This window comes from Oryza glaberrima, chromosome 11 (genome assembly GCF_000147395.1).
Source record: "Oryza glaberrima chromosome 11, OglaRS2, whole genome shotgun sequence".
NCBI lineage: Eukaryota > Viridiplantae > Streptophyta > Magnoliopsida > Poales > Poaceae > Oryza > Oryza glaberrima.
Genome location: NC_068336.1, coordinates 26,110,281 through 26,136,622, shown reverse-complemented (window position 1 = coordinate 26,136,622; position 26,342 = coordinate 26,110,281). Strand labels below are relative to the sequence as shown.

Sequence of the window (26,342 nt, the reverse complement as noted above, 5' to 3'; positions counted from 1 at the left end):
GTGATTAAGTAACTTGAGAGAAGTTGCAAGGAATTTGTTTTGAAGACCCTATATAAGTTAGCTAATAGTCGAGAGTATAAAGTTACACTTTGAGACAGGTCAGCATGGAGCTTTCAGATATTATTTTCTCCATTCCTCTGTTCTGATGGATGAATTGAGTGCACAGTAGTATTCTATACAGTCCCCATACAGCTCACGAGAAAAAGGGAAAAAGTTCATCTGAGCTCACAGTTGGTTAAACCAGATTAATAAACATGTCACTGAAGGAATTTTGATTTTCAGATAATCCTTTAATGTTTGTAACATGTAGTATAACTAACCGCGTAGTACATACATCATAAAAATTGTTACAATCAAACACCCTGAAAAAACAATGACAGAACTCTATCAAAACATTAATTACACCAAGTTAAGCGTCAACAAAATTACTGTCATTAAGTACACATTAGAAGAAGAAAAATATATTGATCTGAAGTTCTTGGCTGCTGATAATATTCATGTTATGTACATCCAACCATCCAATTTGGCATGATCAGAAGACCATAAACCAAAAAGAAAAGAGAGAGAGAGAGAGAGAGAAAATTACAGGCAAAGAGCTACACTAGAACACTGGATGAACAAAGTTAATTAAGGCCTTCTTAATTAAAATTTTGCAAAGAACTCACTACTGCAGATCACCATCACCATTGCTGGGAGGCGACGGCAAGGGGATGACCTTGTTGTTCTTCCCCACCATGATGGTGATGTACCCGCCGTCCTCCTCTCCGGCCGCCGCCGGTGACCTCGTCTGCGGCGACCTCCGCGCCCTCATGGCCTCCTCGGCGAGCGCCCGCCGATACATCTTCTCCTCGGCGTCCTTCAAGAACTGAAACTTGGGCGGCGGCGACACCGTCACGGCCGCCGCCACCGTGGGCTCGAACAGAGGGTTGAAGGACTTGTCCATCGGCAGCGGCGATGACGCCGGCGTCATGAACGGCGTCTCCGACGAATGCAGCAGCTCGGCGAGGCTCCGGCTCCTCCCGCACCGGCTCCGGCCGTCCTCGGACTCGAGGTCCTCCTTGGTCTCCTCCTTGATGGTGAAGAGCAGCCGCGTGGGGCCGACGAGGCTGCCCAGCCGCATCAGCTGCGCCTCCACCGTGTCGTCGTCGTCGTCGACGGCCACGGCCACCACCGCCTCGCCGGCGTGCGGCTCCTGCGCGTAGGTCGAGGCGAGCGCGGGCGGCTTCTTGAAGCAGAAAAGCTGGAGCAGCTCGCGAGAAGAAGAGGAGGGCGAGGAGGCGGCGTCGGAGATGGCGGCGGAGCGGCGGTGCTTGTAGACGAAGAGGTAGTAGAGCTCGGCGGCGAGCGCCAGCAGCAGCAGCGCGGACACCACCGCCAACCCGACGCCGATTCTGCTCAGAGCTCTCATCTTTAACTCTATCTACAGCTTTCTCTCTCTCGCTCTAGGGATTATTCATTCACCATTAGAAGAACAGAAACAGATGCAGAAACGAAGCAGCAGCAATCGGAGATTCCTTCTAACGATAAAGAGCAAGCAAGCCAGATTCTTGTCTTGTTCTTTGCTTCTTGCACAAAAGAAAAGCTCAGTAAACTTGCTCACACGCAGCAAAACAACCAAGCTGAATCTGAAAGATGAGGTTTGGCCACCTTTATGGATGGAATGGCTGTATTGTACCGATCCGATCCTATGGAAGAACAAGAGAACAGTCAGAAAGAACAAGAGCAACAACACAAAGCAACACAGGAACCTGCCAAGAACAGTGAAAAGTTGCAGGAGCCAAGGAATGGAGGAGAAGCACACACCCAGCTGAAACAGTGCAAAGCAATCAAAGAAGCAGAGGAGGAGAAAGGAAAGATGGAAGAGCACAGCACAGTTGACCCCCAAGAAACCAAAAGACGAGTGAGTGAGTGCAGCACCAAAACAAATGCAGCTGCTGCAGTGAATTACTACACTACTGAATTGTATGTAAGCAAAGAGGCTCAGTGTTCAAGAGAGGGAGAGAGAGATGGAGGTAGGGAGGGGACAGGGGAGGGCTTCACATCACATGGGGAGGTGGAAGGTGGAAGGGGAGAGAGGGACTCTCATGTTTGCTTCTGCAAAAAACAAATCAACATTGTCCTCAAGACAGCCTATATATTTAAGCTGGCCTTTGGAGGGATTTGTGGATTGGATTAGAGATGATGATGATGATGATTACATTAGCTGAGCTAAATGAGGGTGTTAAGGAATCACAACATTAGTTTTATTCTAGAGGACTTGAATTGATTTTCAGGTCATGTTTGTTTTTAAATTTTGATTGTTGGAATCTCCACTTGACTCCAGGATTCTCTCCAATAAACAAAACTGAACCCCAAATTGACAACTGAAAACTTTCACACTTGTTTCAGTTTGCCGTTGCAGTTACTCTGAAATTACTGTACACACACATGGTCTCACCTTTTATTTTTTTCCAACCTTGAGAGCTTAAAAGCTTTAATCACCTCGAGACATGGGCTATATCATCATACATGTACACTATACATGCTAGACATAATCAATTGCACTAACAATGACACTTGTAGCCTCAATCCATGGCACCGGACCCTCTGGTGATCTGGTCTACTACTACGTCAAGATTAGTGTATTATTCAGACATACTATTGCAAAAGATATACCAATATGTTCTGGAAATGAAGCTAGGTAGCATAGCTAGTAGGTGAGAAGATGCGTCTTTGTCTGGTCCTCAGTAGAGTATAGTACATACAACCTTGCTTCATAGACCATATTTGCCGGGAAACAAACAAGTTTCTCTGCTTCATTCTTCAGCATTTTCTCACCAACCGTATAAATATGGATGTACACGACCGTGCATACAGACACAGGATACAAATATGTGGTCCTTTTTGTAGTTTTTCGTTCTAGTAAGCTGGCTGCTAGTCTTCCTTGTACAAAGATGTACCCATGTGCAAAGTTTTATCCTACCTTTTGTAGCAAAATTTATCAGCAAATATGGATGTAACATAAACTTATCAACAAGCATGGGGTACACCATTTACTTGCACAAGGATTAGCAAAGATGAACTAGTATAGTTAAAAGAAAAGCATATGCTACTTGTGACCTCAATTATAACCGTTGCACCATCAAAAGATAGGTCTTTTGAGTCATCTTAAAGAATAAAATCCATCAAAAGCCAGGTTGAATTGAGAATTATAGAACCTGATTGCAGGTCTTTCCCTGAACAAATGTATTTATTCCTTTTTGCAAGAAGCCAAGAACATTGGACTTTCTTTCTTTCCCCATTGCAGATGATACTGTTAGCTTCAGAATTTCAATAATGAGCCCCAGGTGCAATGCTTACAAGTTTATCACATGAAAGGCTAGCAACAAATCCTGAGACATGAAATTGAAAAGATGGCTTTTACAGGCCCATCATTTGCAATGAATACAACAAGTGCATAGTGGATATGCCCATCAATGTGTTTTCTCACCACTGAGATGAGCAGCTTCTTTTCTTTTTTTCCCCCCACACTATTACCAGTAGCATGCATATCACAGATACATAGGACCACATGAAAAACAAAACAGATTGGTAGGGCTGGATGAAGGGTAGAGAAGATCCATGCATAATTAAGTTCCATTCTTCTCCTAATGTAGAGTAATACCTTGCCTGATGAGGAGACAAAATTACAGATTTTCAGGTCACGAGGCACAACAGATGCCAGCTGAGAAAAAAAAAGAAATGAAATTTGCTTCCTCATGGAAACAAAATACCATTAGGTCAGACATCAATCATGTTGCTAGCAATCTAGATGCAAATGGAGGAGAGGGGGTTGTTAACTGCACAGTGTCTCGCTGACAGGTGGGCCCGGCAAGGCGAGTGGGCCACATGGCAGGCTTAGAAGGTCTGTTGGTTAGGCAAATGTAGGCAGCAATCAGCAAGCTTATGCTGAAATCCTGCATGAAGCAAAGGAAATTAAGGACCACACTCTGAAGGTTGTAGCCTGGCTTAATTGGAATTTGCATACCAACCAGCCAGCCTCTGTTCTCTTCTTCATCAATCACTAGCTGCTGCTGCTGCTTGTTTTTGCCGGGTAGCTGCTGCTGCTTGTGGTGTGGACTGGAGATGACTAAACACGAGATGCACTGTATCAGCTGTTAAGAAGGACCGGACCAGCCAAAAATCTGTAAATATAATCTGTATTGTCCATCCATATATAAATAAATAATTTCTCCCTAGCTCTCATCATGTTAGAACCAGACAGAAAAACCATCCATAATAAAAGAAGATATCACAATAATTGGAACCATCAGTTCCACTTCATGTTGCGCATATAAACGGGCATTCATATGGTTATTGGGCATGCAGTGCAGGTCTGAACATTTGCAAGAAAGCTGAGATGCAACAACTAACTGGCAGGCCAATATGATCTCTCTTCATCAGTCAGTCAATCAGTCATTGATACTCTTCTTCTTTGTTTTACTACTAACTTTTAGTAGTGGAGTGGGGGAAGAGAAGACTAATAGAAAACAACCGGTAGTGGTTGGTAATGGATTTTGCAGCTTGCAAGGGAAGAGTAGAGACAGATGAGTTTAGCATATCTGCAGCAAAAACCAAAAGGCAAGATTGTGATGTGGTGGGCGCGGCATCCATCGGCATGACCACGACCATGGTTCAGCAGACGATCGAAGAGCTTATCCAATTAAGCTAAGCTAATCTAACCTAACCTAACCTTCAGTTTGAGGTTTCAGGAGAGGAGAGACGACGGCCAATCGCCATGGGCTCTTGCAGTGGATGCAGTAGAATCATAAATTGAAGCACGCGTGCATCGATGGCTAAGTAAGTGTAACGGACGGATAGCTACCTACCTCACTCAACTCCTCTGATGAATCACCGATGGAGATGGAGAGCTGAGTGTGCATGACATGCCTGTGACGATATTGAATCTGACGGAATGGAAGGAGCCTTGCTTTGCCTGCAGGCTGCTGCACAGGAGCGCCTCTGAATTTTTCTAGTGCTAGAAATCAAACCGAAAGCAAAACAACATATATGCTTGTCCCATGACAGCAATGCCACTTTCTGTCCTTGTGCACTGTGCTATTCATCAGAAAAATTAGGCTGCATCCTGCATGTTGTGGTTCATATGACTTATCTTTACTTGAGTTGAGACTCTTCCTGAACTCCTTACCTGAAAACATTTGCAGTAACAGTATCCTGAACAAGATTTGTACATGTTGGCAGGCAAGTGGATCGAGAGACATATATATCTTGTGTGGATGATACGCATATCAGCATATGGCATACAGAGAACAACAAGTAGCTAGCACACAGCGGATGGATAGCTGCCTGCAACGCGTCTACTTTAATCTTTTGTTGGACGCATCCATATACATGATCCACATAGCTAGATCGCTTGGTTGCTGACAAAGATTGGAACCATCCATCCATGGATGGATCATACATATATCCTGGACATACAACACTGATGAATTGATGATACTGATACACACGGAGTACAGATCGATTCAGTTCATTGCAAACGCGGCATCTACTTATTAATGGTAGAATATGATATCTAACGCTTACCAATATTCTGTAATCCATATCCAACACCACTCTGCCTGTCTCCATACATTTTTTTTAACTAATGCAAGCATAATTGGTTGGTACACGAAAGTTTAGCACAACGTGTTGAGAAATTTATCTCTCGGCATGAAAACTGGGAGAAAATCACGCTATGGCCATTTCCACCGGTTGCCCATGCGACTTTATTTCTCTATTCACGTGCATTGATCAATAGCGCTAATTTCTTTTTTTACATCCCCAATATCCATAACGAAATATTAATAGAGGATGCCGGTGTTGTGTTATGGTGACGAATAACCCCAATCCTTAGAGAGCGATGGAACATATCCAAAGGGCGGTTCCAGATCAATGCAGGTGGCGCTCCGAAGGACGACGCCATACTGCAGTTGATCGCCGGTGACCCATTTGGGATCAAGCCAATGGCCTCGCATACAACACTGCTTGCAGCCTTGCTATGACTGCCTCGCATACGTCGACGAACATTAGAGCGGTACAAGGGACAACGTCCCCCTATTTTCCCTCTGGTTAAATAAAAAACAGGCGCAGATGTGTCAAACAAATGGTCAGTTAGGCCGTTACCCCTAATATTTAACATAGGGGTAATCTTTAGGCTTATTATGTTTAGAAGATTAGAAAATCTACATAACATACTTTGTCTTTTTTCGAACACAATATTTTGAAACTACAAAAACAGAAAAAGGTACCGATCCTACAGGAATATAAAACACATGAACTTAACATGATTGATGACTTATTTGGATGATTCACAACAAAATAACAAATAAATTTGGATGGACTGTAGGGAGGGAAGGTTGCATTGGACTTCTCAAAGAAGAAAAAAAGAAAAAAAAATGCTTGAGCTTATGTGCTACTACTTCCTCCGTTTCACGATGTAAGACTTTCTAGCATTGCCTGTATTTTTATAGAAGTTAATGAATCTAGTCAGATATATGCATCTAGATTTATTAACATATATATATATATGAATATAGGTAATGCTAGAAAGTCTTACATTACGAAATGGATGGAGTATTTTAGCAAGTATAGAAAATCAACTAATAAACCAGGAAAAAATTGACTTAAAAATCTAAGGCCACAAGTCTAGCATAAACAGAAAGGGGTTAGAGTAGTACTAGCTGCTAATTGTTTTCGGTTTAAACAAATCAAAATTAGCTTCCAACCGAATACGTTTGGGATTCAAATAAGAAAAGTTTTTTTTTTTTTGAAACAACTCAAAGGAGAAAAGATAAACTTATTTGTATCGCGTTGACACGGACGCAAAGAAAGGTCACCCCGCCGCATCGCGTCACAACTCACTAAAACGCGTTACGGGGTTTACTTGGTGACGAATCAATCGAAACCCAATTTATCAAATCCATCGCGAATCCCCTAACCCCAACACAACCGAATCCACCCAAGAAGAAGAAGAAGAAGGGTTATTGCATCGATCGCAGCGAGGGGGAAAGGGGCAATCGCGGAGCAGATCGAAACCCGAATCCAATCGATCGAGCCGCCATGAGCTTCATCTTCGGCAAGCGGAAGACCCCAGCCGGTTCGTCCTTCCTCTTTCTCCTCCTTACCACATCTGCGTGCTTCTTCCCCCCGATTGGGATCCAAACTCGAGATTTTTCTCCCGTCGCCGGAAGAACCCTAATAGCTTCCTTCCGATCCAACGGCGTTAATCTTGTCGGAATTGGTTCTTGGAGCGAAATAGAATAAGTCTTTGTGTTCATTGAATTCGTTTTTGGTCAACGGCATGCAGAGTTGCTGCGGGAGAACAAGCGGATGCTGGATAAATCCATCAGGGAGATCGAGAGGGAGAGGCAGGGCCTGCAGGCTCAGGAGAAGAAGCTCATCGCCGAGATCAAGAAGGTGGCCAAGCAAGGACAGATGGTGCGCCCCCCCAAACTCATTGCCTTCCCTCACTTATGATTTCATACTCCCATCATATTCATCAATAGTTTCATTCGATTCAACCTTGTCACATACTTTACTGAATGCCAACATACTAAGCTTTATGTCTGATAAAAATCCCCACCATACCTTATACAATAGATGGCTTGGTGTTACATTTCTTCCTTGATTAGGCAATTTCGCACAGTAGCTTGGCAGATGTTATGAGGTCTAAAAATGTATCATACACATTATCTTATTCTACTCTCCAGTTCCCATTGCTTACATTTATTTGCATAGGATTGCTTCACATTGGTTAAATCTAACCAATTTAATCTGGTTGAGATTATCAGTTACAGGCTTTTGTTTGTTGTTGACATGTTCTGTTAGGAGAAAGCAGAATTTCTGTCAGGATCTGTTTGATGAATTTCTATTTCATAGAATTTACCTTTGTCCCCTTAAGGCTAAGTTATAGTTTTTGTGCTGCTTGTAACTCAAACCCCAACATGAAATTAAAAAGAGAAAAAGAACTCCAAATGCTCGCTTTTAGTGATCATCGGTTGCGGCATATGTTTTGATGCCCTTTAACATTTTTCACAGGGAGCCGTAAAAATTATGGCAAAGGACCTTATCCGCACAAGACATCAGATCACAAAATTCTATGCCCTCAAGTCCCAGCTACAGGGTGTATCTCTTCGTATTCAGGTAATTATCTCAGTCAAGCAGGTGCTATAGTTCTGTTCGGGCATTTAAGCGGAATATTCTATCCGTAAATTGTGATAAGAACAGTCTTACCAAATTCAGATAACTGACCTTTTTCTTAACAACCCAAACTATTTTTGTGCAAAATCTCCTAATGGCTGTTACTGAATGCTTGCAGACATTGAAATCGACACAAGCTATGGGTGAGGCCATGAAGGGTGTCACAAAAGCCATGAGACAGATGAACAGGCAGATGAATCTACCAGCTCTGCAGAAGATAATGCGGGAGTTTGAGATACAAAACGAGAAGATGGAGATAGTCAGTAGCACAATGAATGATGCCATTGACGATGCTTTGGAGGGCGATGAGGAGGAGGAAGAAACAGAAGAACTGGTAAACCAGGTCCTTGACGAAATTGGCATCGACGTCAACTCAGAGGTAAGCATCATGCTAGTATGCCATTCTTCTCTTGAGTCTACGATAGGATACACTAACTTAGCAGTTGTATGGATGGGATTTTCGATTCACAATGTAACATTGACAACCTTGTGCTCTAAACACAGCTTGTCGGGGCTCCTTCAACCGCTGTTGCTGCACCGGTTGGAGCAGGAAAGGTTACCGCTCAAGCTGAAGCCGCTGGAGGTGGGGACGGTGGGATAGATGACGACCTACAGGCCCGGCTTGATAATCTGAGGAAGATGTGAGCATATAGGACTTGGAAGAAATAACTATACGGTGTCATTGTACAATCAGCATATAGACATTTTATGCCATCATTTTTCTTAGATTGTTGGGCACATAACTGCAGGCTTCGATTTTCTAGCCCCCTTGTATATATAGAAGCTCTTATTATCCTAGAAGAAGGTCATATTATCACCTAACAAGCTAACAGCCCTCGGTTGCTTTTGTTCTGAATAATTTTCCTGACGACTGCTTCTCTCTGCTGGTGAGTCTGAAAATTTTCAGTGTGCGTGCGTGCATTGCACTGTGAAGTGCTGCAGTTTGCGAATTCAGGTTGAATTTTGCGGAATCGGATGCTAAATAGGGAAGCACTTTTTAATCTCTTGTTGGCGGAATATATATGATCAAATTATATTGGAATGAATGTACATTGATGAATGAGTTATCTGTGAAGTAAAAAAACAGTAAAGAGATGCACAGACAAGAGCTAACATTATGTCACGCCGTGGAGACATCGCCGGCGGGCGCGGCGCGGCAGAGCGGGCAGGTGGCGCGCGTGCGCAGCCACTCGTCGATGCAGGCGGCGTGGAAGTAGTGCATGCACTCCGGCAGCAGCCGGATGAGCTCGCCGTCGGCGAACTCCGACAGGCACACCGGGCACGCTGTCTCCTTCCACCCGTCGTCCCTCCGGTACGTGCTGGTGCACGGCGGTGGCTGCCACGCCATAGCCGTGCCGTTGCCGGCGCCGGCGCCGCCCGGACGCTGACGGGGAAGTCTGGCCGGCACACGTGAAACGCCGCCGCCGCCTCCCAGCCGCCTGTCGCTAGTAGCGGCGGCGCCACCGTTCGCCGGAGCGCGGTTGTTTGACTGGTTGATGATGAAGTGGATGAGCCTGATGAGGATGACGACAAAGAAGACGCTGAACAGGATGGCGATCGTCGCCTTGTAGTCCGACTGATCGCCGGCGTTCCTGTTGTTGTAGTACCCGGGGTTGCCGTTGTTGTTGGACATCGCCGGAAGTCGGTGGCGTGGCTTGGCTAGCTAGATTAACCGTGGGCAAAGTGATTAGCGGTAACTTACTTATCATACTACTCCTACTTATGGAGGCTTGACGACGGTCACAAGGATTGTTTACTTGTTACTATCGAGTGGAAATCTGTAGTTCATATCGTTTTTATCGTTTTCTCTGGTTACTCTCAATGCTCTGGGAGATGTCCAAATCTTTACTATTTGCAGCACGATTGCTCTTTGTTCATCATCCTCAATTCGTAGAATTAGACTACTTTCATCTGCATACGAAAAACCATGAGCAAAGTTGTGTACAGTTGTGCATTTCATTTCAATAGGATATTGAAAGTCAGGGTGTCAATCTAAATCACCTGCAGATGTGCATAAGAATGAGTAAGAATTTAACAGTTACTGCTAGATTGATTTGCAGACAAACATTTCATCATTGATCGGATTGCATCAAATCCAGGCAAAAAACGAATTTCATTTCTGCATCTCCCTCCAAAAACTGAAGCAGAGCAGCTGCTTACACTCCGCTACGGCACCAGCCAGCCATTTGGTTAGGCCGGCGACCGGACGAACACTCCGGCCGGCGAGCCGCCCGCCCACAGCTATAATATCGCGGTGGTGAAGTGGGTGCTAGGTGCGCACTAGGATTTCTTCTAGGGAGACGGAGATGGAGAGGTGGTGGTGGAGATCGCCGGAGCTGGGCGTGGTGTCGGCGCGGCAGAGCGGGCAGCTGGTGTTGGCGCGGAGCCAGGTGCCGATGCAGTCCACGTGGAAGTAGTGCATGCACTCCGGCAGCACGCGCACCGCCTCGCCGTCGCCGAACTCCGACAGGCACACCGGGCACATCGCCTCGCCCCACTCCTCCGCCTTCTTGTACGGGCACACCACCAGCTTCGCCTGCGACGACGAGCTCATCATGTCGTCCTCGTCGTCGTCGTCGTCGTCGTCGTCGTCCTCCCCCTGCTGCACGTGCTGCTGCTGCGTGGAGGTGCCCCGGCGGCGTCGGCGTCGACGGCGCCTCCTGGTGTCGCAGAAGGTGACGAGGACGCAGTGGTGCAGCAGGAGCACGACGGCGACGCACATGACGGCCAGGAGGCCGATGAACACCGGCGACTTGAACGTCGACGCGCTCACCCCCGGGAGAGACATGGGCGACGAGGCTTTGATGATTGAGCCCGATCGCGATCAGGTGTCGCTCTGCTTTGCTTAGGCATGGTTGTTGGCCATGGCTACTACAAGACAAGGTGTTCGACGGTTGCTACGAGGTTGGAATGGCTGATGTGATGTGATGCCGCCATTTGTAGCCTTGTGCTTTGGAACCAAATGCCACGATTTTTTTATTTTTAGATTTTGAAAGGAATTTTTGTTACATGGTCATGTACACAGAAATCACACAAATAATTTAATCGCAAGCTTATTAATTCCATCGCCAATTGACCACATATATAGATGATGGCTTGATCGATCAGTCATTCAATTGGTTGGGCAGAAGACGACCTTGAGCTCGCCGGGGCCGAAGCACTTCTGCGGCGTCGCCTCCACGTCGGTCGCCGTCGTCCTCGCCTCGGGGCACATCTCCTTGAAGAACTGCGGCGAGGCCCTGCACCCGGCGCCGACCCTGGCGTCCGCGGGGCACGCCGCGTTGATGTCCGCGGCGCACCCCAGCACCGGGCACGTCTGGCTCCCGTCGAACGCGTGCGGCGTGATCGTCGCCGGCACGTTGAAGCCGTCGACCAGGCTCACGCTGTACTCCGCCAGCCCGCCCGCCGCGTTCACGCTCACCTGCGCCACGGTGGCCGGCGGCGCGTCGCCGGTGGCGCACGTGGCCGCCCCGGTGCAGCCGGTGCGCGGCACGACGCGGCCCGACCACCCGGCGGCGGCCGGGAACGCGAGGCTGGCGAGGCCGTTGGGGTCGAGGCGGATGGTGGCGCCGCCGGTGACGATGGCGGGCTGACCGGCGTTGGGGGTGACGAGCGGCCAGACCGTGTAGGGGCAGAGGTTGTGCATGGTGAAGGTGGTGGTCCACGCCGCCGCCGCACCGGAGACGGCGACGACGGCGAGCGCGAGGACGGTGAACGCCATGGACGCCTTCATGATGCCTCCTCTGATCGATGGATGGATGCAACTGCTGTCGTGTGGTATATATATACGAAGAGGAAGAGGAGACGTCAATGCATGGCCTTAATTTGGTGATTACTTCGTCATAAGGTTAACTACTTACTACCACTAACTACCTATATACTCCATATTGATTTATATTAAAAATGGACCTATATACTCCATAGTGCTTCGTTGCTCCACTACTGTAAAAGCGGACATCTTTTCTTCCACCATCCTACTTTCCCTGGTCGCGTAGGAAAAAAACCAACCCGGCCCGCAGAAAAACATAGATAAAAATTGAACCCATCAAACTATTCATTGATGTTCCTCGCAATTTCGTTGTAAACCACGGACGTAGCACTAGCATTAGGGAAAACGAGAGCAAGTCTATTAGAGTATATGATATAATAACCAATCATATCTCAATACTTCCTCCGGCTTTATAATTCTTGACGTTTTTGATAAGATTGGAATCAAACTTTTATAACTTTAACTATTAATATAAAAAATATTTATTTCTAATTCACTAGAACAACATATATATATATATATATATATATATATATATATATATATATATATATATATATATATATATATATATATATATATATTTATCTTACGAATTACTAAAGCTAAAATATATTTAATTTATTGTACATGTTATAATAGAAAAAATAGTCAAAGATATATTTTGAAAACCTTGTCATTATCTAAAGCATTAAGAATTATGAAATTGGAAGGAGTATCCCTTAAAGTAAAATATACTCTTATAAAGTCGAAATGAAAATGAAGCATATATGCATCGGAGCCCTGACGGCAATGGTGGTAAATATAATTATTTTGCCTGAGCTACCAATTAAGCAGGGCACTGATGGAGAGAGACATGCGTAGCATATTGCAGATGCTATATACTAATTGTACTACATCTCAATCCTCAGCCACACAGATTAATAATAACCTTACGAATTTGTACCATGCATTGTTTGTGGCCTAGCTATGTAGCTAGTGGAATTCAATTTGGTGATGGTTCAAATAAATCAGATTGAGGTCTTAATTGGCAGATGAATAATCAGATTCGGAGTTAAACCATTTATTGAATGAATCACACGTACAGCATGCATTTCTAACAGTAACAAGTGTAGCTACCGGCGACGAACAGACGCGCGCCTTCTTAATGCAATCACCATCAACGCATGACGACGCCTCTTAATTACGTGCTAATTAGGATTATTAGAGCACCCACAGTGATAAAGTAAAGTGATCTCTATAAAACATGTACATCTCAGCAATAGACTAGATTAATAGTAAACCACCTCAATAGTATGTCTACATAGGTATCTATAGCTCTCTAATCCATTGCCTCGTTTTTCTCTATAGACTATCTCCAGGTTAGTAGATAGCTTTGCTCTCTCTCTTCATTTAATCTCTTTCAAGTAGAAAAATATGCTGATATGGATCTTTTGCAGATAGCCTATAGATAACCATTGCGGGTGCCCTTACTACCATTATTTTCGACTAATGACTAGTATTAATCACTACTCCTCCTTGCTAATCATCAATGAATCAGTCAGTGAGTGGAGGAGGTGTTGTCCAGCGGGCAGAAGACGACCTTGAGCTCGGCTGGATGGATGCACCGCTGCGGCGTCGCCTCCACGTCCGTCGGCGTCGTCCTCGTGTCCGGGCACCTCGCCTTGAACGCCTCCGCCTGCCCCGCCGCCATGCACCCCCCCCTGCCGCCGTCGCCGGGGCAGTCCGCGGCGAGGTCCACGGCGCACCCGAGCGATGGGCACAGCCGCCCCTGCTCGAACCCGTGCGGCGTCACCACCACCGGCAAGTTGAACCCGTCCACCAGGCTCACGCTGTACTCCGCCAGCCCGCCCGCCCCGTGCACGCTCACCTGCGCCACCGTCACCGGCGGCGCGTCGCCCGTGTTGCACCTGCTGCTGCCGTTGCCTCTGCAGCCGGTGCGCGCCACGACGCGCCCGGACCACGCCCCCGGCGGGAACGCGAGGGTGGCGAGGCCGTCGCCGTTGCCGTCGAGGCGGGTGGCCGCGCCGGCGGCGTCGGCGATGGCGGGGAGGCCGGCGTTGGCGGTGACGAGCGGCCAGACGGGGTGGGTGCAGAGGTTGTGGAGGGTGAGGTTGGTGGTGGTGGTCGGCGTCGCCGCGGCGGCGAAGGTGGCGAGCACGGCGAAGGCCAGAGCCATTGGCTGCGTCTGCTTGCTGCTCTTGGCCATGGCTACTACTTGGCTAGCTTAGCTCCTTGATGTGATGCATTCTTACTGTCTACGTATATTTAAGATAGAAATGAAAGAGGTAGTTCAATAGCAGCAAAAGCATGCTCTGAAATGCAACCTGCCTGACATATCATGTGCAACTGCCTTATACTCCCTCCTTCCGTGAATGTTTAACGCCGTTGACTTTTTTAAACATGTTTGATTGTTCGTCTTATTCAAAAACTTTTGTGAAATATGTAAAACTATATGTATACATAAAAGTATATTTAATAATAAATCAAATGATAGGAAAAGAATTAATAATTACTTAAATTTTTTAAATAAGACGAACGGTTAAACATTTTTAAAAAAGTCAACGCAAACATTTTGGGATGGAGGGAGTATAATTGAATCAAAACCACTTGCCCGTTTAAATTAGTTGAGAAGTGCTTAACAACGCTGATAGATGATCTGGATAAATTAAATATTATATATTATAAACTTGAGTGACGCTTCGGTGCTCTCTACTTAAAGTATTCTACTACAAGTAGAATTAATCTTGACCCTTTATTTTAAAGGGTATATTAGTAATCTTTTAATACAGATTAGGGGTAATTTTGGTATGGAATATTTCTGTGTCTCATCGCTCGCATCAGGTACGATTGCTACTCCTTAAAAAAAAGGGTTATCGCTACTCCCGTCAGCGGCGACGCGGTCGGCGGCACTGCCAGCGTTGATTGAAGGGGAAAATCGTTTCGCTCTGCTTGCACACATCGGACGTCCCTCGACGCGAAGGAAGCGGACGCGGTGACCGCGGCCGGCGTGCCCTACCAACGCCTCGCTACGTGCGCGACCTGTACATGTCCGTCATCTCCAAGCTCCAGGAGAAGGACCACTCCTCCGTGGTGCACGTGCGTTGATTTGTGTGGCTCTCTGCCATGGAATTTGGGGCTTTTTCTTTCACATTCTGGCATTCTGCCTACTGAAATCTGTACCGGGCAACCAACCAGCAATGGTTGATTTTTTTTTTCTGGTGCTTTCTTGTACAGCCACAAACCCATGTTGTTTTGGACAGATGTGCTAGCCAAGCTTCTGAAATTTTTTAGGATTGGTATTTGTAAATGGGTGATAGATGGAAATTGTATGAGTAGGTTTGGCTCGAAAAGCACTTGCTTTCCTGATAGCATTATAATTTAGGACACCAAAGTTGTGTTTGGGACATGAGAGAGTAGGATTCATCAAGAAAGGAAAATAAATTCAGGTTAGGGTAGTTATCCCCAACAGAACATATTTGCAGCCATGTACAAACATGGCATGATGCTCCAGTTTCCCTTTAATGATCTGTTCTGCCAATCATTTCAGTTCTTCAACGACCAAACCTTGTTCATTGCAGGGGAACTCGAGTTCAGGTGTTGGCACCTAACTTGGCAAATCTCTAGCACTTGTCTTACTACCAACTGCATCTGCAGGAAACAATATACAAATGTGCAGGCCTAATAGGCCGCGTGTGGTCGTCGCCGCTGGAATTGATCCCAACTCCAGCGGCGCCGGCGGGCTTGGATTGCAGGTGATGCTGCGCCGCCGCCCTCCTCGACTTCTCCTCCTTCTTCGCCTGCAGCACCCTGGTGACGTCGTCGACGGTGATGAGGCGGTACGCCTGGCCAAGGAGCAGCGTGTCCCGCGGCTTGAGCAGCTTCACCCGCGTCACCCGCACCGTGCCCATGCCATGCCGCTCGGCCCGCGCCGGCGGCGGTGGCGGCGGCCACATCTCCTCGGCGACGCAGAGGGTGACGAGCGCGATGTAGTGGCCCGGGTTGGCGCATGGAGAGAGTGAGTTAGATACTGATAAACTACGATAATACCCCTACTTAAATTATTATCCTGGACGAATATACTCTTCTAAATTTCTACTACTACTAGCTCAGGTGGGAGTAGAACTAAATCTCAACCCTCCAACTAAATATGATCAACGGCTCAGATTACTTTCTACTCCAGGTAGAAAGCACCGGAGCGGGACTCTATAAACTTAACAAACACTGTAGCTTTGAACAAGTTGTCTAAATAATGCTGATGTACTACAAATTTTGGAGAAATCGTACTTTTAGAACAGGGTGTTAAATTGAAAATAGTTAGTACAAACATAAGATGATTGGCTATTGCAGCTACAACATTCCTAATTACCAGGGAAAAATGCCCCAAACTTTGAGGACATGACGGTATAGTCCTCGAGGATCCAGATAATCCTTTGCAATTTGCTCGACTGTTAGAACCTTATCAGGATATAGCACCCAAGGCATTTGTGCAAATCTCTCCTTGGCGACATCAACGATCATAAGCTCAAGATCAACTGCACTTAACAGAATGTACTTTGCAAGCTCGAATTGGCCTGCTAACCCAATCATCCCTGTCATGTGGACTCTCTTGAGATGATGGTGCACAACTGGGCTGATGCAGTTAGTTACTGTCAGAGTGGAAGGTCCCGAATAGTTCGAGTTCATCTGCATCAACAAGATACATGTTCTCTTCAATTTCTGTAAAATCTATAAACTGAATGAATGCAAAAAAAAGAAGAGGGATGTAGGTTTAAACTGCAATTTAAACTAGACCATGTTCTGTTTTCTAATGGTCATAAAGACATGTTCCAATCAGATTATCCAGTAAGAGAGAAAACTATAAAATGGTTATAGTACTTACATGCACCGCAAAATACTCTAATTGAGGGCTTGCCTCCACAATATAAGTCAGCCGAAGGATATCAAGTTTATTTTAGGAACCTCCAGAGACACTCAAATCCAGTACCAGGTGCCTCAAGCAAGTAAACTGACTGTGGTTCTTAGTGAATCCAGTTGCCTGAAAAAGTAACAAACATGAAAAAAAAACACCGATACGGCAGTCAGAAAGAGGGAAAAAGAGGTAAAGAATCCAGTATTACTGTTGTGGAACTGACCTTAGTATCAAATGTGCTCAATTTGATGAGGAGATAACCAACATGAGCTAATGAGCAAGTAAGTTGATTCACAATGTAGTTCATGTTACCAGATCCCTTGTTAAGTGTGATGTTTGCCTGTGATAGTTTCAAGGAATCATCAAGTTTAATTGGTACTGGAACTCCAGCATACCCGAATGTTGTCAGACTCATAGCATGTGATTCTATGCTTTACACACAACAATTAACAACCTTCAAATACTGCAGGTGGCACAATGCATCTGGTATGTTCAAATCGGTCATGGAACAATGACTGAGACTTAGCCTCTCCAGAGCAGGACATTTTGTTAGGAAGAGATTGATCAGATTCCCTAAGTCCGATATCAAGTGCAGCTCAAGCTCCTTCAAATCTTTGAAGCCAAGAAAATCAGATGGAAGCTTTAAGCACACAAGGCTGAGCCGGAGAGATATGATAGGAGAGCCATTTTGACCATTGAGAAGATCAACTGGAAATTCGTACTTGTGCTCTTCAGTTTGGTGATTGGTGTGCACAGCTGGGCTCAAATCAAGCACAAAATGTTTTGCTCTTGATGCAGAGGCAAAAGCAACCCAGCTATCCACATGTTTTGTCTGCTGTTTCTGGAGTGGAAACCTGATCTCGAACCTGTCCACCGCCAAGAAGCTGTGCTGCTGCAACACATGGTTAACATAGTTGATAAATCTGTCTGCGGTGTATCTTGGAAACTCGGAGTGATCAAAACAGAGATTAGAATGATATATCCATCGATCTCTCCACCGAGAAGAAAGTATGCTTGTCTGCCCTGCTTCTTTTACTGTGAGTTGTGATACTACTTTGCATAGCAGGTCCTAGCTACATACAAAACAGCTGTGTCGATTAACATTCTATCAGCTCACTTTACCAATGAATATACTCCTATATAGCAAGGACGGTAGCCTGAGCTTGATAGATAGATTACCCCGGGGAGATTCTCCAACGAGAGCTTCGTTCTGTGCGTCTTCTTCCTCCTCATCAAGGCGCAGGCAGTAGTAGGCAAACGTGGAATCTGTATAAGCAACAGCAAAGCATGCTATATCACAGTCACAGAACGAAGTGGATTATTGGTTTGATCAACTATATATATGGAGATGGATTCTAATAGCTCGAGTGGATGTCCACCCATTTATTACATGTCAACTAAATAGTTATATTTTTTAAAATTTTTTTGATAAGATAGATCAATATGTAATATATCACTCTACAAACATGCAAGTTCAAATTTGTAACAAAAATAACAAACAAACTCAAATAGATGCATGTAAAAAAATAGTTATAAAAAATTTAAACCATTTATTACATGTCAATTAAATAATTATGAATTTTTTTAAAAAAAATATTGATAAGATAGATGTACCTTGAATCCGGAGTGCAGCGGGAGGTGACAAGAGAAGGCACCACCGTAATCATCTGCCGCCGCATGTTCAAGCTCCTGGTGGCGGCGGCGGCGGCGGCAGCGGCGACGGTCGGCTTGATCCATGGCCCGATTACCTCCCCATTGGGTCTTGATCCATCATCCATGGCCCTTTTTCATGAAGTACCAACAACAGTCCGAAACTTTTAAGGACTCGGAGTGCGTCTTCTTCAAGCACTCTTCCCTTGAAACCGTATCCACATACGGAGTAACTTTGATTACTAAATTCTGTTTATAAGATTCAGCAAACTCATAATAATATTAAGAAGGATATTTTTTGTTTTTAAAAAAACCAAATCAACACTAATACTAACCACACCAAGTTTAATTGCCTCCATACATACATACACGCGTAGGTGTTTCTGATGGGTATTTTCCAATTTCTGTTTCTTTACCGATTACAATGGAAATGAAAAATTTACTCCCGAATGAGGCAAAAGGATAGTGTAGGATCTACGTCAGCGGAAGTCAAATAATCAAAACTAGATAGATAATCAAAACTAGATAGATCAAAACACACACGTTTGGTGGTCTATCCGACCTTCTAGGATTGGTTTGACTGAAGCCTGGCCAGTATGACCGCAGGTATTCTCGCGGTCTGACTGTCACCCTAAAAACAACACGACAATGCTTCTGTAAAAACACTATTTCTCTTAAACCAACCGTTGGATCGAGTTACAAACTTGATAGAATAAACTAGACAAACCAAGTAACAACTCCACCGGACGGTTTAAGAGAAAATACCCTCGAAAGTCAGCTGTCTCAGAATTTCAGCAAATCTAAACAAAACCTAAAACTTAAGCAAAATTCGAATCTAGCAAGAACCAACTAACGAAACTTTCCAGATCTGATCTATGAAGTATTAAAAAGATTTTGGATGAATTAACTTGAACAAGATCGTAGCAAAACTAACAATCACAAGCTAATACCAAAACCAAACATAAACATAAAACTTACGAAACTAGAAGAGATCGTCGATGCCTTAGTGATTGGATATGATCTTTATTGCTCAAGTATATTATTCACAAGTTGCAGCTACTACACTCCTTAAAAGTTTCTCATGAAACCCTATCTAACCTCTCAAACTTGCTTACCCTCAAAGCATAGCCTCCCTCTTTATTTATACTGAAAATCTCCTACTCAAAACAGGAATAGGACTCTAGTTTCAGTAGGACTCTATCCGTCGATTACCAAATCAAATTACAACGTACGAAATTTGTAATTCTCTCAAACTCTCCAAAACCTGCAGCCACACCAAAAGCCAACCGAGTCGGACTGCCACCTTGCCGACTCGGCCTGCAGCCAACCGACCCAGCTCTGCCTGCCGAACCGCTGCATGCTGCCTGCCTCCCAAACAGCCAACACACACATGCATGCATCGATACCATCCATACATGCCGCTACAGTGTCACATGTACTGTAGCACAATATCCTCTTCCTCAATTTTCTTCACGAACATCGACGCTTGCACGCATACCTCGTGAAGCCGGTTGCGAAGATCTCTCTCATACGGTGTGTCCATCCACCGTGTGCCATCTCGTATCCAACTTCGTCACCTGGCATCCTTAACCGTCTGGATCTCAACTCCTCCTTAAGTCTAGTTTCGGTTCCTATAGTTGACCAAAGTTGATCTCCAAGAATTATGACTCTAGTCACCTTTTCACATGATATCCCGACCGCACTAGACCTTTGCTCCTCCTGAGCATAGTCTCGGTCCTCACCATTGACTAAGGCTGACATTAAGTCACCTGCACATAATCAGATAAAACAACCGTTTTTTGGGCACAGATATCACAACCTGACCCACATTAGTCACACGCACTCACATCAACATGCATACATATTCTCAAACAAATTCATTGATTAAATCATTTGCAAAGCCAATTGTTTATCACAAATATTAATCATGCCAATGATTTCACACATAGCTTCCGCAGTTCAACTTTAGCTTTGATCTGTATGACATTTTTCATTCAGAACCAAAGTAATCAAATGTAATTCACATCACAGGGGCGAGCTGGAGAGCTCTACGGTTACAGTTGGGTTTTCATTTGTCACAACTGGCTGACTAATTAGCAGTTTAGCACTACCCCTTTCTCCCCTAAAAGAAATAAACAAACTCATCAAAACTGAAACTCACAGCTAAAAGACTCAGCTGCAGGCTGCAGCAGACTAAGAAGGTTCAGTTTCTTCAGGACATCCACACCCTCTTTCTTCTCTTGTCCTCACCTGCTGACCAAGTGCTCAGACAGTTTGTCCCTCACCCTCACAGCATTCTCATCTGCTAACTGGCACACCTGCTGCTTGTAATTCGCGTCGTGATCGTTCGACATGGCTGCCTCGTCGATGGTTGCATCCTGAAGGCATATGATTATGTTGTGCAGCATGCAGCACACATGGATTATCCGAGGCAGCCTGTGCTTGTCGGGGCGCCACATCTCGCCATGCAGGAATTTCCATGTGTCCTTGAAGTTCGCCAATGTCCTTGGAGCAACGGTTATGGCCGCAGCGTGTCTCTTATTGAACTCCAGTTTGGAATCTGAGAGGTCCTTTTCTTGGTACGGTGTGAGAAGCCAGGGAAGAAGGGGGTATCCTGCATCACCAATTATGTATTCACCAATTTCTGACCCATCTGACACTACCATCTTGCTGCCGTTAAGCCGTGCTCCTTTCTCGCACATCTTGAAAAGACCAGAGCTATGCAAAATGCTCGACTCTTTCATGCTACCAGGCCATCCTGTCACAATGTCCATGAACCTCATATCTGGACTGATAACAGCTTGCAAGACCATGCTGTAATTTTTCTCATGGTCTAGCCAGACCTTACAGTTTGGCTCAGCTGAAGAAAGGCACATTGTGATATGTGTTGTGTCTACAACACCGCAGCAGTTTGGCAAACCGTGTATCTTCTCAAACATGGATTTGATCTTCTCCACTTCACTGGAATCTGGCCACCGCAAATGGTGGCTTGCTCGCTCCTCCATAGCCTCAACAAACCTCCAAGTTATCAGTGACACGGTTGAGTGGTTTACACCAACAGCAGATCCTACAGTCACTAGTGATCCGCCAGAATTCAACCTTATCAGAGCTACCGCCACCCGATCTTCTAAAGACAGCACCTTCCCATCAAGAAAGGTATAGCTGCTAGACCTCACCATCATTTCATCTCTCACCAAACCACAGATGTAGTTGAAGGTTCTCCTTGGCATTTTGAAGATAAACTCAAATCTTTGTGCATCCTGTATACCAGACAAGGTTCCTGAAAAGGAAATAAAAAATGGTTCAAAAATTGCAATTTGTTAGGAAGGAGCTCTATTCTGCCAGCGCTAAAAAAATTGAAGTGTTTGAAGGTTTACTTGTAATAATAAATACCACTTAAGTTTTGCTAAATCGATCACAGAGGCATTTGACAGGTAGAGGGATTTTCAGGCTATTTTAATTCAACTGATGATATAGAAACCTAAGTGAAGAACATATATACCGACATGCAGCAATACACCTAAATAAGAAAGTAGCACCAACAATAAACAAATTATCCATTCCACAACCCATAGCAGCTAGCACTTTCTAAAACTAAAAGTTAGCATGCCCAGTAATCCGGCATAAAAGTTAGTCACACAAAATTAATCCACTTCAGCATAGAAGACCACGCATATTGCAGAAAATGCATCAGTATATGTTGCGATTTGGATAAACATTAAGCTGTTTTACAAACTTGTTTGCAGTTAATTAAACAAATACAACTAGCAGAAAGCTCAATCATTGAATAATAGTATATGTAAGTTCTTAAGTCTTTTAGTTGCCTGCGTTTAGATATATGTAATAACTTAGAATCCATCTCTCTTCGCTGAAGTCTTAAGATAGTCAGAAAAATCAATACTACCCTTTTGCGGAAATGTGCTTCTCTCAATGTGATATTACTAACCCACGAAATCAGGACTAAAGAAACTTTGCAACTTGGAAGAAAATGGTACCACAATACTGTGGGGGCTATCCCTGCAGTACTTTGGTCCCCAAAAAAAATGTAACTCCCTACCATCTAGCAAGAGTTTGAAACCAATTCTGGCTATTGTTTACAACAACAGTTGCAAACTAGCACGGCATACTTAGAGGAAGAGTAGCTATAGTACATCTCGCCTTTTTTATGGACTGATCAGGAGCTTTCCATATAGCCAATACAGAAGTGCAGAACACATCTACTGTGACAGGAATTATTCTCTCGCATTTAGCTTGGAAAATGTGAACATACACAAGAAGCAATGACTAGCATCAGTAATCAAACAAGCAATTATCTTTCAATTTCATGGTGTCTGCAGCCTGCATTTGCTCTGAAACCATACTCAGTTTGCTAGACATGATAACTGCACGAGCATATCAACTTTCTGATAGTAATCAGAATAATCGATTGATCTGAATTGATAGCTCAAAATTCTCTACGATTCGGAACTGATATAATCAGCAACAGCAGCAGGTGTCCTAAACAAATCGTAAGACTAAAGTGGCTGTTCATCCATCAGAATGCAGCATCACCAGACAGACAGTGGTATTGCAGTACCACCATTTATAATAAGTTTATAACCGCTCCTTGATATGATCGATAAAGCACAAGATTACTTCAGCTCTCCAAGAATTCGAACCCGATGCAAATTAGATCTAAAAAAAAAAATCGGCACCAGAGCAGCCACCAACGTGCCACGCAATCTGCACAAATCTCACCGAGACGTACGGCGGCCACCACCACCGCCGCCGCCGCCGCAGACAGACAGACAGACAGACAGACTCAGAGAGATGCACGCACCTGACATCCGCATGCAGAAGCCGTCCCACCAGTCGCCGCCGCCTGCTCCGGGCGCGCCACCCGCCGCAGCGGCCGCCGCCATTGCAGCCTTCTTCTCCGCCGCCGCCTTCCTCCGGCGCTTGGCCCCGCGCAACGGCGCCATGCTGCAGAGGGAGGCTTCCCTTCCCGCACCGGACAAATTAAATCAGGAGGAGAAGCAAGTTTGTCACGAGACCTGAACGAATCAAGAAGCAGCGGCGAACATGGACACAGGGGAAGTCTCGCCGCGGCGCGGAGGGATGTCTCACGGCTGCGACGGCGAGGGGGCGGAGTGGCTTGACATAGAGAGGAGGCTACAGGACATGGGAGCGCGTGTGCGTGTCTCGTCAAGTTGTAAGCTTTGGATGGGGAGGAAGCAAGGTGAAGAGGAGAGGATGGAGGAGGAGGAGAAGCACCAAAGGAAGGGAGAAGAGAAAAAAGAGAGTTTTTGGGAAGCCAAGGATGGCTCTGCCTTTGCCTGGATGTTGGATGGAACTATGAAGATGGAGTTCTTTCTTTTCTCCACCTCTCTCTTTATTTGTAGATGTAGTAGTTTCATGTTGTATGTATCTTGTATAGGAACTTATGTATAATCAATTTGTATGTGTATACAAATATGTATGGAGGTACGTTTGAGTGTAGTGTGGTGCGTGAAGGAATGGAGGTTATCTTAAACAATCTTGTTTAAATGGGGAATAATTTGAGTCGGATCGAGGATTTTGTGTAGAATGATTTAATTAAGATAAGAAACGTCATTCGCTTAATTTGACGATGTAGATGTGTCCTTAGGATAAGGGTAATTTTTGGCTTATTTGGTACTAGTTGACTATAAAATTGTGATTTTCTTTTTTTGTCTCGTTGTTATATCTGCATTACGAGAGATTTGAGTTAACGATCATGACATATAAAAGTATAGATGAATATTGTAGTTGTATTTGTATAGAGGAGTATAAGAGTAGGGTACTATGATGATGTGGACTCAAATTACATGACAAAAAATTGGGTCTCTTTCACAAAAGAATATACTATTATTGAACAAAATTGGGGTCACCATTAGCTGATCATTGCCATTATCCAAGTTTGTGAAGGAGAAAAAGGGTTCACACCGTGACTTGCACCAACCAAGAGTCGTGGTTCACACTACACGTTGTGCACTAAATTTATAGTTGCATGAGTTATCAATACAAATAGTAGATTTTTTTAGACGATGGAATAAATCCTAGTCATTTATTACAATATTCGTCTAACAAAAAGCATAACCAAACCTCTCGGAGAGCACAAAACATTCTCTTAACAAAGAGCACAAAACAAAAAAGGATGCACAAACTAATGACCACCAACACAATATAAAGTTCTTAGTAAGTAGGGGTAAAAGTGAGGAAAATACAAAGAGATGTACATTCATATTCCAACCTACACTTCTGAGTATATAAAAGGTTCTGTAGATCACAAAATGACGACAAAATTTAAGCTTCAAGTTTGAAGTGGACAGGAATAAATTGGTGGTTACCTGCCACATAGGCAAATTTGTGAAGTGAAATCATTCAACTCCCTCTCTGTTTCATATTACAAGTCATTTTATGTTTGTCATAATGACAATGACTCTTCTTCTTTCCGAGAAGCTATGGGCATAAAACCTTACAAAGTTTATAAAAAAATATAACAACATTACAACACCAAATTAGTTTCATAAAATCCACTATCGATTATATTTTGTAATATATTTATTTATTTTTAAAATGTTGTCTTATTATTTTATAAATTTGATAAAAAAAATTAAAGAGGTTCGCTTTAGGGCAAACCAAAGGGTCATATGATACGAAACAGGGGAAATATATACTAATCATCTATAATAGCACTAAGTTTGGCAAGTTGAGTAAGAATATTAAGAGTTTAGACGAGAGAATTGATGGTGATGTCTGGGAATTTGATTTTTTAATCTTTTATTTGTAAAGATGGTGGGAATCGACACAGACTTTAGATAGAGATTAAGTTTTGCTTAGAAAAGAGAAGGCTAAGTATTGTTTAGGCAACGTAAAGGAGAAAAGTAGGGAGTTCTCTCGATCTTCCATCCCACCAAAACTGCTATATGCCTAGCCCTCCATATAACTCCTAATCTCTTCTACCCCTCCCCCGAAAAAAACAAACTGACCCTTATTAATTAAGCTTCATGTTTATTGACAATTTCATTTGGATATCTATTTCCTCAATTTTTAATTTTATCTTCTGGATATACATGGAACTATTCGACAAGAAGGAAATATTTATTCCGTATTCTGTGGATTCTTGTGGCACATATAAGTGTGGTTTCAGATGGATATATATGTTGTGTGCGTCCGTTTTATCCTTGTCACCTTGGCCCTGTTTGATTCCATGGGCTAATGTTTAGCCATCACCTTTTAGCCTCAAATTAGTCTTTAAGGATCCAAACATGTGGGCTAATTTTAAGCTAATATGAATTAGCCCCCCTCAAAATATTAGCCCCTCTAAGAGGTGTTAATGGGCTAATTTTATGTGGGGACCATCAAAAAGCAGCTCTCTCTCTCCTTCTCTCCCTTCTCTTTCTACTCTCTCTCTACCTTTTAGTCTTGAATTAGCCCATGAATCCAAACATGCCACCTTAGACTAATGTTTAGTCTACCAATTCATAACTAAACATTAGCTTTCAAAATTAGCCCTAAGTTAATCTTTTAAACACGGCCCTTGTTGTGTATCAAAAAGGCTTCCAAGTGTTTGATGAACAGAAGAGGATTATATATGATGGAGACAAGAAACAATAATAAATTGATCGATCCGTCATTCATGGGGCACGATCGATCTTGACGTTCAGATAAGTCGATATCGATCATATCAAGCAGCAAATATATGGAGTATGTATGTTGCCATGCGCACAAATGGATGGGCCTCATCTGCACGAAATTCGATCACTTTGTGTGGTTTTAGTTTGAGATCAA

General features: G+C 44.2%; 7 protein-coding genes across 7 annotated transcripts; 1 reads left to right on the top strand and 6 right to left on the bottom strand.

The window, feature by feature from the left end:
- Positions 1-445: 445 nt before the first annotated feature.
- LOC127753714 (uncharacterized) lies at positions 446-2,113 on the bottom strand. The gene is made up of 2 exons (XM_052279140.1): positions 1,804-2,113; positions 446-1,685 (listed from the first exon to the last, which is right to left on the bottom strand). Exon 2 carries the CDS (start codon positions 1,406-1,408, stop codon positions 665-667), a length of 744 nt encoding a protein of 247 aa, XP_052135100.1. The 5' UTR covers positions 1,409-1,685; positions 1,804-2,113; the 3' UTR covers positions 446-664.
- Positions 2,114-6,862: 4,749 nt separating this feature from the next.
- Positions 6,863-9,113, top strand: LOC127753875 (vacuolar protein sorting-associated protein 2 homolog 1-like). The gene is made up of 5 exons (XM_052279325.1): positions 6,863-7,117; positions 7,328-7,458; positions 8,059-8,163; positions 8,339-8,599; positions 8,725-9,113. Exons 1-5 carry the CDS (start codon positions 7,081-7,083, stop codon positions 8,863-8,865), a joined length of 675 nt encoding a protein of 224 aa, XP_052135285.1. The 5' UTR covers positions 6,863-7,080; the 3' UTR covers positions 8,866-9,113.
- A 226-nt stretch (positions 9,114-9,339) lies between these two features.
- On the bottom strand, positions 9,340-9,922 carry LOC127753876 (RING-H2 finger protein ATL51-like). Its single transcript, XM_052279326.1, has one exon. The coding sequence runs from the start codon at positions 9,851-9,853 to the stop codon at positions 9,341-9,343; it is 513 nt and encodes a 170-aa protein (XP_052135286.1). The 5' UTR covers positions 9,854-9,922; the 3' UTR covers position 9,340.
- Positions 9,923-10,309: 387 nt separating this feature from the next.
- On the bottom strand, positions 10,310-12,067 carry LOC127754368 (RING-H2 finger protein ATL63-like). The gene is made up of 2 exons (XM_052279870.1): positions 11,433-12,067; positions 10,310-10,988 (listed from the first exon to the last, which is right to left on the bottom strand). Exons 1-2 carry the CDS (start codon positions 11,951-11,953, stop codon positions 10,490-10,492), a joined length of 1,020 nt encoding a protein of 339 aa, XP_052135830.1. The 5' UTR covers positions 11,954-12,067; the 3' UTR covers positions 10,310-10,489.
- A 1,175-nt stretch (positions 12,068-13,242) lies between these two features.
- Positions 13,243-14,309, bottom strand: LOC127754363 (osmotin-like protein). Its single transcript, XM_052279866.1, has one exon. It carries the CDS (start codon positions 14,196-14,198, stop codon positions 13,530-13,532), a length of 669 nt encoding a protein of 222 aa, XP_052135826.1. The 5' UTR covers positions 14,199-14,309; the 3' UTR covers positions 13,243-13,529.
- Positions 14,310-15,627: 1,318 nt separating this feature from the next.
- On the bottom strand, positions 15,628-15,960 carry LOC127754367 (uncharacterized). Its single transcript, XM_052279869.1, has one exon. The coding sequence runs from the start codon at positions 15,943-15,945 to the stop codon at positions 15,628-15,630; it is 318 nt and encodes a 105-aa protein (XP_052135829.1). The 5' UTR covers positions 15,946-15,960.
- A 4,452-nt stretch (positions 15,961-20,412) lies between these two features.
- Positions 20,413-23,902, bottom strand: LOC127754356 (protein ALP1-like). The gene is made up of 2 exons (XM_052279858.1): positions 23,371-23,902; positions 20,413-21,831 (listed from the first exon to the last, which is right to left on the bottom strand). The coding sequence occupies exons 1-2, from the start codon at positions 23,510-23,512 to the stop codon at positions 20,798-20,800; spliced, it is 1,176 nt and encodes a 391-aa protein (XP_052135818.1). The 5' UTR covers positions 23,513-23,902; the 3' UTR covers positions 20,413-20,797.
- Between the last annotated feature and the right edge of the window lie 2,440 nt (positions 23,903-26,342).

Coding starts and splice junctions, on each gene's coding strand:
- LOC127753714 (XM_052279140.1), bottom strand. CDS start 1,408: ATGAGAGCTCTGAGCAGAATCGGCGTCGGGTTGGCGGTGGTGTCCGCG.
- LOC127754356 (XM_052279858.1), bottom strand. CDS start 23,512: ATGGCGCCGTTGCGCGGGGCCAAGCGCCGGAGGAAGGCGGCGGCGGAG. Junction 21,832..23,370: donor CTTCTGCATGCGGATGTCAG/GTGCGTGCATCT, acceptor TTTCCTTTTCAG/GAACCTTGTCTGGTATACAG.
- LOC127754363 (XM_052279866.1), bottom strand. CDS start 14,198: ATGGCCAAGAGCAGCAAGCAGACGCAGCCAATGGCTCTGGCCTTCGCC.
- LOC127753875 (XM_052279325.1), top strand. CDS start 7,081: ATGAGCTTCATCTTCGGCAAGCGGAAGACCCCAGCCG. Junction 7,118..7,327: donor CAAGCGGAAGACCCCAGCCG/GTTCGTCCTTCC, acceptor AACGGCATGCAG/AGTTGCTGCGGGAGAACAAG. Junction 8,600..8,724: donor GCATCGACGTCAACTCAGAG/GTAAGCATCATG, acceptor CTCTAAACACAG/CTTGTCGGGGCTCCTTCAAC.
- LOC127753876 (XM_052279326.1), bottom strand. CDS start 9,853: ATGTCCAACAACAACGGCAACCCCGGGTACTACAACAACAGGAACGCC.
- LOC127754367 (XM_052279869.1), bottom strand. CDS start 15,945: ATGTGGCCGCCGCCACCGCCGCCGGCGCGGGCCGAGCGGCATGGCATG.
- LOC127754368 (XM_052279870.1), bottom strand. CDS start 11,953: ATGAAGGCGTCCATGGCGTTCACCGTCCTCGCGCTCGCCGTCGTCGCC. Junction 10,989..11,432: donor CCGCAGTTCTTCAAGGAGAT/GTGCCCCGAGGC, acceptor CCCGGGGGTGAG/CGCGTCGACGTTCAAGTCGC.